The sequence below is a fragment of the Leptodactylus fuscus genome, chromosome 7, assembly GCF_031893055.1.
Source record: "Leptodactylus fuscus isolate aLepFus1 chromosome 7, aLepFus1.hap2, whole genome shotgun sequence".
NCBI classification, from domain to species: Eukaryota; Metazoa; Chordata; class Amphibia; order Anura; family Leptodactylidae; genus Leptodactylus; species Leptodactylus fuscus.
Genome location: NC_134271.1, coordinates 19,083,179 through 19,095,728, shown reverse-complemented (window position 1 = coordinate 19,095,728; position 12,550 = coordinate 19,083,179). Strand labels below are relative to the sequence as shown.

The 12,550-nt window shown below is 43.3% G+C and overlaps 1 protein-coding gene across 1 annotated transcript in view; it reads right to left on the bottom strand.

The window, feature by feature from the left end:
* The window catches only part of PRMT3 (protein arginine methyltransferase 3), a 62,235-nt gene extending 54,709 nt beyond the window's left edge, over positions 1 to 7,526 (bottom strand). The window contains exons 1-3 of the mRNA XM_075281299.1: positions 7,464 to 7,526; positions 7,032 to 7,152; positions 110 to 192 (exon numbers count right to left, since the gene is read on the bottom strand). Of these exons, the coding sequence (XP_075137400.1) occupies positions 110 to 192; positions 7,032 to 7,152; positions 7,464 to 7,485 (226 nt within the window). The 5' untranslated portion in view covers positions 7,486 to 7,526. The remainder of the gene's footprint in view (positions 1 to 109; positions 193 to 7,031; positions 7,153 to 7,463) is intronic.
* Positions 7,527 to 12,550: the final 5,024 nt, after the last annotated feature.

The window sequence follows — 12,550 nt, the reverse complement described above, 5'->3', positions numbered from 1 at the left end:
AAATAAAGAAAACATAGGGCTTATTTGAATATTCAGGAATTTCTAGAACACGTTCAGAAATTCCCTCCGCCCCTGCAGGACATTGATAATTTTGTGATAGGCAGCGTACCATGCTGGGAAATGATCTGATGGATGTCAAAATGGTGCTGGGCGCGGCAGTGGGTGAAGGTCTCCTCCGGTGATGGCTGCGTCCTAGGGGTACAGATGGTTAATAAGCTTGAAAGAAGATACATATAGGAATATACAGGTGACCTGTATACTCTGTATACTGTACAAATGTATATAGAAAAAAGGGAAGGAAGGGAAAGGAAAATATACTCAGCCAACTTATAGTGAAAATCACTCTCCCATATATCGCTTCTCACTCTGAGATCCGTGGATCTATAGACCGGCTCGGAAAAAATATGCTCCCTCGGTCCGGAGCCAAACGATAGTACATCCAACAAGAAATTGATTCCAGCCAGGTTACGTGGAAAGATGCAAAAATACTTCTTCTTTATTGTTAAAAAGTTTACAAAATCACAGCAGCATGAAAAACAGGAATGTGGGCGTCAGACTGACGCGTTTCGGATATGTAATCCTTTGTCAAAGTCTGATCACTTACGACTTGAGTCCCCTCTGATATAGTGCTCAACCACACCTCAAATCAATCAACCTGGTATATGCTAACAGGTGATTTACTAACTGCACAATAATACAGAGAGGACTCAAAATATATAAATAGTTAAAAAACACAAAAACAACCAAACATATTTAAAACCAAAAAATAAATATATAGACCACACGATTGTAGAAAAAAGCTATATCTCCATTCACATAATATAGAATATATACGTATGTGTGATCTCATATTACCAGATATAGACAATATTGAAGTTTAAACAAAAAACACAGCAACACATATATACACAATAAATATAAAACAAACTGAGAAAGACTACAAAAAATATACAGACCATCAGGATCACAATACATGCAAAAAAGAATCTCCATGATAAACGAAATGTGTTCCCACGGACCATCCCGGGATGCCCTGAATAAAAATGGAGGCTCCTCCAACTCACACGAATATGAGCATGCGTGAGGATAAATCATGTGATAAGCCTTCTCCTGTTCTATTAGATGGAATATTTCCTTTGAAATATCCGGCTATATTTCCAAAACAGACACATGTAGCACAAGACATTCTTCTTAATATAGAGGAATATGACAGGAACACATGATATCTACGTCCTCACTTCATTGGATGGAAATGTCCAACATTACATGTGATCCGGAATCATTCATTGAATGGAGATATTCAACATTGTATGTGATCCAGAATCATTCATTGGATGGAGATGTCCAACATTATATGTGATCCGGAATAATTCATTGGATGGAGATGTCCAACATGATATGTAATCCGGAATCACTGTTAAGGTAAGTGCAAAATAAATGTGAGTTTATCACGTATAATATTGAGAAAATTACACCTTTCAACATGGTATAACTTAAAAATTCTTTTATAATATCACAAACCTATATTGTCAATGCCATCTTGTGTGTGTACACACGGTGCATGATATTACACACGGTACATGAAGATATTATATAACTATGGTGAAATTGTCCCACAATATAGATTCGTTCAGAGGATTACAATAGATATTTAATAGATATAAGATATATCATTTCTATTATTCATGCCCAATGGATACCGTGTTCCCAACTTGAGAATCCAATGGACTTCTCTGATTCTTAAAATACGCTCCCAATCACCACCCCTAATTGGGCGCTTCACTTGTTCTATGCCCCAAAATATCAAACTGGACATGTCACTCTTATGTTTTTCTTTAAAGTGTCTCGACACCCCTGTATTTCTAAGGTTATCCGGATTACTTATACTACGTAAGTGTTCAGAAATACGCGTTTTCAAAGGCCTGATGGTACTGCCAATATATTGTACTTTACACTCCTGACATGCAATCATGTATACAACATGACTGCTGTTGCAATCCATATGATCTTTTATTTTATATGAATGATGCATCTCAGCGTCAGAAAACTTTGTTATTTTCGATGTCCACTGGCAAGTGGAACAACGTACATGTCCACATTTGAAAAAACCCACCATATGTAACCAATTTTGTGTTCCTTCTTCCTTCTTATTAACCAAGAGACTAGGTGAAATATAATTCCCCAGTGTCTTACCCCTCCTGGATATGAAACTACAACCTTTTTTAATCACTTCCCCCAAAATTGGGTCCTGATTAAGGATGGGCATGTTGTTTCTAATTATCTGGGTAATCTCATCGAATTCTGTACTATATCTAGTTGAAAAGTGTATATCACTGGTATTATCTTTTTGTTTCTTTTTCTGGGGGTTATACAACAGCTGTTCTCTATCTCTACGTGTTGCAATATCAAATGCCCTGTTGATGGACCATTGGGGATAATGTCTCTGTTTAAGTCTATTTTTAACAACAAGAGACTCTTTTTCAAAAGCCTCCTGTGTGGAACAATTTCTTTTGACTCTAAGGAACTCACCAACCGGTAAAGATTTTTTTGTGTGTTTAGGGTGCATACTGTGTGCATGCAAAAGTGTATTACCTGCACTAGGTTTCCTGTAGTTACACACCTGTACTTTACCACTATCTTGATCTCCTATGAGTGTTACATCCAAAAAATTGATACTCTCTTCTCCCATGTTGAAAGTGAATTTTAAATTATAGGGGTTGTCATTGATATAGTCTATAAACTTATGTATATCCTCAGTCCGACCCGTCCAGACCAAGAGGGCGTCGTCAATATAACGACCATACCAGTGTATCTGGCTGCGAAAAGGATTGCTGTTATCATATAGATGCTTCTCCTCCCACCAGGCCATAACTATGTTGGCCAAGGAGGGGGAGAAACATGCACCCATGGGCGCCCCCTTGATCTGGAGATAAAATTTATCCAAAAACATGAAGTAATTGTGTTGTAATAAGAATTCAATGGTCTGGATGATATATTCATTAAATTCCGGATCGAAATTAGTGTGGACATATAGAAAATGGGAAAGAGCAGTAATAGCTATGTTATGTGGTATTGAGGAATAAAGGGCTGTAACATCACAACTAACCCAGGTAAAATCCCCCCTCCACTGAAACCCATCAAATACTTTAAGGACCTCCTTGGTATCCTTGATGTAACTAGGTGTTAGTTTTACCAAAGGCTGAAGTAATTGGTCAACCCAAATACATAAACGCTCCGCAAGTGAACCTATACCCGAAATGATGGGTCTCAGCGGGGGGGGGAACCCACTCTTGTGCGTTTTCGGTAGCCCATGAAAGATGGGAACTATCGGATGTTCCACATATAAATACTGTATCTCCCTCTCCGTGAGGAAACCTTGATTCAAACCCTCTTCCAAGAGGGACTTTATTTTGCGAGAAAAAATGTTGGTCGGATCCTCACTCAGAACACGGTATGTGTCTGCATCATCCAAAATGGAATATGCTGACTGAATATAATCGCTTCTGTTGAGGATCACCACTCGTCCTCCTTTGTCTGACATCTTCACTATGACCTTGTCATTAGTCTGCAAATATTTCAATGTCAACCTCTCATCCATTTTTAAATTATCAAACCGAGATTTAGTTTTCTGTACATCATATAACTTAACAAGGTCCCTTTCAATGGCACTCTGGAACATGTCCAGTGCCGGACATCTAGAATTGAGGGGATAAAAAAATGGATTCTTTATATCAACCTTGAAATCCGGAACAGTTAATCCATCTTTCTCACTATCCCCCAAATTCTTCAAATTTAGTAGACAACATTGCTCGTCAAACAATAATTTACCAAACTCATTTACCACAGGAGAACTGTCAATCATCACATCTTTTTCCAACTCATGCACATCAAAAAAATGCCTCTTGATTGTGAGTAAGCGAATAAACTTGTTCACATCTAATAATGTCTCAAATATATCAAATTGTTCCACAGGGACAAAATTTAAACCTTTTGACAATAATTGTAAGCATGAATCAGAAAAAGAACATTTTTTCTCGCAAAATAAAGTCCCTCTTGGAAGAGGGTTTGAATCAAGGTTTCCTCACGGAGAGGGAGATACAGTATTTATATGTGGAACATCCGATAGTTCCCATCTTTCATGGGCTACCGAAAACGCACAAGAGTGGGTTCCCCCCCCCGCTGAGACCCATCATTTCGGGTATAGGTTCACTTGCGGAGCGTTTATGTATTTGGGTTGACCAATTACTTCAGCCTTTGGTAAAACTAACACCTAGTTACATCAAGGATACCAAGGAGGTCCTTAAAGTATTTGATGGGTTTCAGTGGAGGGGGGATTTTACCTGGGTTAGTTGTGATGTTACAGCCCTTTATTCCTCAATACCACATAACATAGCTATTACTGCTCTTTCCCATTTTCTATATGTCCACACTAATTTCGATCCGGAATTTAATGAATATATCATCCAGACCATTGAATTCTTATTACAACACAATTACTTCATGTTTTTGGATAAATTTTATCTCCAGATCAAGGGGGCGCCCATGGGTGCATGTTTCTCCCCCTCCTTGGCCAACATAGTTATGGCCTGGTGGGAGGAGAAGCATCTATATGATAACAGCAATCCTTTTCGCAGCCAGATACACTGGTATGGTCGTTATATTGACGACACCCTCTTGGTCTGGACGGGTCGGACTGAGGATATACATAAGTTTATAGACTATATCAATGACAACCCCTATAATTTAAAATTCACTTTCAACATGGGAGAAGAGAGTATCAATTTTTTGGATGTAACACTCATAGGAGATCAAGATAGTGGTAAAGTACAGGTGTGTAACTACAGGAAACCTAGTGCAGGTAATACACTTTTGCATGCACACAGTATGCACCCTAAACACACAAAAAAATCTTTACCGGTTGGTGAGTTCCTTAGAGTCAAAAGAAATTGTTCCACACAGGAGGCTTTTGAAAAAGAGTCTCTTGTTGTTAAAAATAGACTTAAACAGAGACATTATCCCCAATGGTCCATCAACAGGGCATTTGATATTGCAACACGTAGAGATAGAGAACAGCTGTTGTATAACCCCCAGAAAAAGAAACAAAAAGATAATACCAGTGATATACACTTTTCAACTAGATATAGTACAGAATTCGATGAGATTACCCAGATAATTAGAAACAACATGCCCATCCTTAATCAGGACCCAATTTTGGGGGAAGTGATTAAAAAAGGTTGTAGTTTCATATCCAGGAGGGGTAAGACACTGGGGAATTATATTTCACCTAGTCTCTTGGTTAATAAGAAGGAAGAAGGAACACAAAATTGGTTACATATGGTGGGTTTTTTCAAATGTGGACATGTACGTTGTTCCACTTGCCAGTGGACATCGAAAATAACAAAGTTTTCTGACGCTGAGATGCATCATTCATATAAAATAAAAGATCATATGGATTGCAACAGCAGTCATGTTGTATACATGATTGCATGTCAGGAGTGTAAAGTACAATATATTGGCAGTACCATCAGGCCTTTGAAAACGCGTATTTCTGAACACTTACGTAGTATAAGTAATCCGGATAACCTTAGAAATACAGGGGTGTCGAGACACTTTAAAGAAAAACATAAGAGTGACATGTCCAGTTTGATATTTTGGGGCATAGAACAAGTGAAGCGCCCAATTAGGGGTGGTGATTGGGAGCGTATTTTAAGAATCAGAGAAGTCCATTGGATTCTCAAGTTGGGAACACGGTATCCATTGGGCATGAATAATAGAAATGATATATCTTATATCTATTAAATATCTATTGTAATCCTCTGAACGAATCTATATTGTGGGACAATTTCACCATAGTTATATAATATCTTCATGTACCGTGTGTAATATCATGCACCGTGTGTACACACACAAGATGGCATTGACAATATAGGTTTGTGATATTATAAAAGAATTTTTAAGTTATACCATGTTGAAAGGTGTAATTTTCTCAATATTATACGTGATAAACTCACATTTATTTTGCACTTACCTTAACAGTGATTCCGGATTACATATCATGTTGGACATCTCCATCCAATGAATTATTCCGGATCACATATAATGTTGGACATCTCCATCCAATGAATGATTCTGGATCACATACAATGTTGAATATCTCCATTCAATGAATGATTCCGGATCACATGTAATGTTGGACATTTCCATCCAATGAAGTGAGGACGTAGATATCATGTGTTCCTGTCATATTCCTCTATATTAAGAAGAATGTCTTGTGCTACATGTGTCTGTTTTGGAAATATAGCCGGATATTTCAAAGGAAATATTCCATCTAATAGAACAGGAGAAGGCTTATCACATGATTTATCCTCACGCATGCTCATATTCGTGTGAGTTGGAGGAGCCTCCATTTTTATTCAGGGCATCCCGGGATGGTCCGTGGGAACACATTTCGTTTATCATGGAGATTCTTTTTTGCATGTATTGTGATCCTGATGGTCTGTATATTTTTTGTAGTCTTTCTCAGTTTGTTTTATATTTATTGTGTATATATGTGTTGCTGTGTTTTTTGTTTAAACTTCAATATTGTCTATATCTGGTAATATGAGATCACACATACGTATATATTCTATATTATGTGAATGGAGATATAGCTTTTTTCTACAATCGTGTGGTCTATATATTTATTTTTTGGTTTTAAATATGTTTGGTTGTTTTTGTGTTTTTTAACTATTTATATATTTTGAGTCCTCTCTGTATTATTGTGCAGTTAGTAAATCACCTGTTAGCATATACCAGGTTGATTGATTTGAGGTGTGGTTGAGCACTATATCAGAGGGGACTCAAGTCGTAAGTGATCAGACTTTGACAAAGGATTACATATCCGAAACGCGTCAGTCTGACGCCCACATTCCTGTTTTTCATGCTGCTGTGATTTTGTAAACTTTTTAACAATAAAGAAGAAGTATTTTTGCATCTTTCCACGTAACCTGGCTGGAATCAATTTCTTGTTGGATGTAATACTGTACAAATACCTGTCACAGAAGAGACAGCGGACCTCGACACCAGCACCCCCATCATCCTCATCATCCCAAGCTCCATCATCATCACCGTCTGACAGATCAGGGAAATCCTCAAAGTCACCGCCATCCAGAGCTGACAAAACATGAGACCCCATATAAGGCAACAAGATCTATACATATGGGGATATATATATATATATATATATATATATATATATATATATATATATACACATACACACACACGAGCACTAACACTGGATGAGATCAGCAGATCATACTTACATCATGGTGACTAGATCTGTGTATAGTGTGTGTGCACATACAAACACCTGTTTAGCTCCACCTCCATCCCCAGCAACTGTGGAACAACAAGTCCCAGCACAACCCCCTCCAGACCTCCCCCACATTATAACATATTGACCGCACAGACCGAATACTCACATGGATCTATGTATTGCGCCATCTTGGTTAATGGCAGATTGTAGCCTCGCCCATCAACATCCGGTCTACTGAGTCCTGGCAGATTGTATAGTGGTGGAAACTAAAGGACCTTTGATGATGTCATGATCATGTGATCAGTCACGTGTGCGGGAGGAGTCAGGCTCTGCACTATGTTGTCAGATAAATGTCACTCGGGCTTTGTTGTGATGTTTCCTGACACACACAGCTCTGCTCCTCCGACACTACCACACACACAGCTCTGCCAGTGGCATAACACACAGCATGATGCCCCCTAGTGGCCCCTGAACACAGTATTATCTCCCATAGTGGCCCCTGCACACAGTATTATGTCCCATAGTGGCCCCTGAACACAGTATTATCCCCCATAGTGGCCCCTGCACACAGTATTATGCCCCATAGTGGCCCCTGCACACAGTATTATGCCTCATAGTGGCCCCTGCACACAGTATTATGCCCCATAGTGGCCCCTGCACACAGTATTATCCCCCATAGTGGCCCCTGCACACAATATTATGCCCCATAGTGGCCCCTGCACACAGTACTATGCCTCATAGTGGCCCCTGCATACAGTATTATGCCCCATAGTGGCCCCTGCACACAGTATTATCCCCCATAGTGGCCCCTGCACACAATATTATGCCCCATAGTGGCCCCTGCACACAGTATTATGCCCCATAGTGGCCCCTGCACACAGTATTATGCCCCATAGTGGCCCCTGCACACAGTATTATGCCCCATAATGGCCCCTGCACACAGTATTATGTCCCATAGTGGCCCCTGCACACAGTATTATGCCCCATAGTGGCCCCTGTACACAGTATTATGCCCCATAGTGGCCCCTGCACACAGCATTATGCTCCATAGTGGCCCCTGCACACAGTATTATGTCCCATAGTGGCCCCTGCACACAGTATTGTGGCCCCTGCATACAGTATTATGCCCCCAGAGTACAATGATCAGAGACCCAAGGGAGGATACAAACATAAAAAAAACAATGTTTCTTACCTCTCCCTGGCTCCGGCGCACTCTCCGCTACTTTTGGCCATCTTCAGTGTTGGACCAGACGTCACCTGAAATGAGCGAGCGTCACGACACATGACGCTGTCCTGGCCCACGAGACATCTGTGATGTCACCAAAAAGGCCCACAGGCTGCCGGAGCACAGGAGAAGTGAGTAACAGTGTTTTTTACGTTCCCTCACCTCCCCTTGGTCTCCAATCATCTGCTCCTCCGACACCTCTACACACAGCTCTGCACCTCTGACACCACTACACACAGCTCTGCTCCTCCGATACTACTACACACAGCTCTGCTCCTCCGATACTACTACACACAGCTCTGCTCCTCCGATACTACTACACACAGCTCTGCTCCTCCGACACCACTACACACAGCTCTGCTCCTCCGATACTACTACACACAGCTCTGCTCCTCCGATACTACTACACACAGCTCTGCTCCTCCGATACTACTACACACAGCTCTGCTCCTCCGATACTACTACACACAGCTCTGCACCTCCGATACTACTACACACAGCTCTGCGCCTCAGACACCACTACACACAGCTCTGCGCCTCCGATACTACTACACACAGCTCTGCGCCTCAGACACCACTACACACAGCTCTGCTCCTCCGACACCTCTACACACAGCTCTGCACCTCCGACACCACTACACACAGCTCTGCTCCTCCGATACTACTACACACAGCTCTGCTCCTCCGACACCTCTACACACAGCTCTGCACCTCCGACACCACTACACACAGCTCTGCTCCTCCGATACTACTACACACAGCTCTGCTCCTCCGATACTACTACACACAGCTCTGCTCCTCCGATACTACTACACACAGCTCTGCTCCTCCGATACTACTACACACAGCTCTGCTCCTCCGATACTACTACACACAGCTCTGCGCCTCCGATACTGCTACACACAGCTCTGCTCCTCTGATACCACTACACACAGCTCTGCACCTCCGATGATACTACTACACACAGCTCTGCTCCTCCGACACCACTACACACAGCTCTGCGCCTCCGATACTACTACACACAGCTCTGCTCCTCTGATACCACTACACACAGCTCTGCGCCTCAGACACCACTACACACAGCTCTGCGCCTCCGATACTACTACACACAGCTCTGCGCCTCAGACACCACTACACACAGCTCTGCTCCTCCGATACTACTACACACAGCTCCGCTCCTCTGATACCACTACACACAGCTCTGCGCCTCCGATACTACTACACACAGCTCTGCTCCTCCGACACCACTACACACAGTTCTGCGCCTCCGATACTACTGCACACAGCTCTGCTCCTCCGACACCACTACACACAGCTCTGCTCCTCCGATACTACTACACACAGCTCTGCTCCTCCGATACTACTACACACAGCTCTGCTCCTCTGATACTACTACACACAGCTCTGCTCCTCTGATACCACTACACACAGCTCTGCGCCTCAGACACCACTACACACAGTTCTGCTCCTCCGACACCACTACACACAGCTCTGCGCCTCCGATACTACTACACACAGCTCTGCTCCTCCGACACCACTACACACAGTTCTGCGCCTCCGATACTACTACACACAGCTCTGCTCCTCCGACACCACTACACACAGCTCTGCTCCTCCGATACTACTACACACAGCTCTGCACCTCCGATGATACTACTACACACAGCTCTGCGCCTCCGATGATACTACTACACACAGCTCTGCGCCTCAGACACCACTACACACAGCTCTGCTCCTCCGATACTACTACACACAGCTCTGCTCCTCTGATACCACTACACACAGCTCTGCTCCTCCGATACTACTACACACAGCTCTGCTCCTCTGATACCACTACACACAGCTCTGCGCCTCAGACACCACTACACACAGCTCTGCTCCTCCGACACCACTACACACAGCTCTGCGCTTCCGATTCTACTACACACAGCTCTGCACCTCCGATACTACTACACACAGCTCTGCTCCTCCGACACCACTACACACAGCTCTGCGCTTCCGATTCTACTACACACAGCTCTGCACCTCCGATACCACTACACAAAGCTCTGCACCTCCGATACTACTACACACACAGCTCTGCACAGCACATTGAGTAACCATGGGACCCCAACATGCTATAGGATAAGCAGCAGCCTATTATGGTTACGGTTATCAGCCAGACTCTCTCTCCAGGGCCAATATCTTTTGTCACCTGACCACCTACAATCTTAATCCTCTCTTAGTTCTATCTGGCAGTGAATCCCAATAAGAGAACGTTACCCCTCACTGCTCAGAGACATGCATGCCCAAATCTCTGCCTTATGTGCGAGTGATGACCTACTGACCAAATGTGTTACAAAAACAACCCCAAGAGTTAACAGGGACGTAACTAGCAAAAACGGGGCCCCATAGCAAGCTTATGACTGGACCCCCACATAGTATAACACCCCCTTGACTGATCCTCCCACACATTATATTGCCCCATTATTGACCACCTTACAGTAACTGCCCCTGTTATAGGCCCCCATATAATATAGTGGCCCCCTCAGAGCTACTTTAATGGATAACCCCTAAAAGTAATGGCTGATAGTCACTTACCTATTCCCACTCCTGCCTAGAGCTGCCTCCGCTTAGGTCTCCAGGGTCACTGTATATTACCACTTTCGGGTATGTTCACATGGAGTTTTTTGGAGCGGATTTTGACGTGGAATCTGCCTTAAAATCAGACTCCAAAAACAGCTCCCATTGACTTCAATGGGATCCGGTCGCTTCTTTTTTCCGCTAGCTAGTAGTAGAAAAAAGCAGCACCATGCCCTATATTGCCGCAGATTCTGCGGCTGACTCAGGCTGCCTCCCCACCGTGTGAACATACCCTTACATTGGACAGCGTCAGGGATGTATATGCACCGCCCCCTGGAGGCCTAAGCAGAGGGGGCCGTGGACAGGGGCAGGGATCAGTAAGTGAAAATTAGCCATTACGTGCTGGAGTAATCTAGTAGGTAGCGGCTTAAAGAACAACATCGGGGGTCCAATTGGGATCCAATAAGATCGCAGGAAGTAGCTAACTCCTCCTACTTGGCTTTTAAAGATATTCTACCACAAAATTTACCAAGTCAGAATAGCCTTAAGAAAGGCTATTCATCTCCTACCTTGCTCAGTCGCCCCTGGCCCACCGTTCCTTAGAAATACCGTTTTTTACCGGTATGCAAATGAGCTCTCCCGCAGCAATGGGGGCGGGCCCCAGCGCTCAAAAGGCAATGGGGTCGTCCCCTTTGCTGCCAGAGAACTCTCTCCAGCAACGCCTCCATCTTCAGCTGAATCCTCCTCTTCCCTCGTCGTCTTCTGTCTGGGTCAACTCCGACGCCTGCACAGTCGGCTATACCAGTGAGACACCAGTAGAGCCGACTGCACATGCCGGCCATTTTTGGGAGGCCGCTCTTGCTCTTGTAGTTCAATACAGGAGCGGCCTCCCAAAAATGGCCGGCATGCACACTTGGCTCTGCTGGTGTCTCAATGGCAGAGCTGACTGCGCAGACGTCGCAGTTTGACCCAGACGGAAGAAAGAAGAGGCAGTTGCAGCTGAAGATGGAGGCGTCGCTGGAGACAGTTCTCTGGCAGCAATGAGGACGCCCCCATTGCTGTGAAAGAACTCATTTGCATACTGGTAATAAAAGGTATTTCTACGGAACGGCGGGCCCGGGGCGACTGAGCAAGGTAGGAGACGAATAGCCTTTCTTAAGGCTATTCCGACGTGGTATATAGAAAAAAAATGTTGCTTTAGTGGTAGAATCCCTTTAATACAAACTGATAACTCATGAGATGAAACATAAGGCTGAATTCACACTCTGTGGACTTACACTACAGCAGATGGGTTTAAAAAAAACCTACAACCTAGTGCAGGATTGATGACATGTTGTAAATGTAATATACGTTTGACATCTAGGGGGCAGTGTTCTGTGGTAGCCTATGGACAAATCATGAATCAGCTAAATGTATGACATATTTATTTTGTGAAGCCATGCACCTGACACCGGGCAAATTTTCAC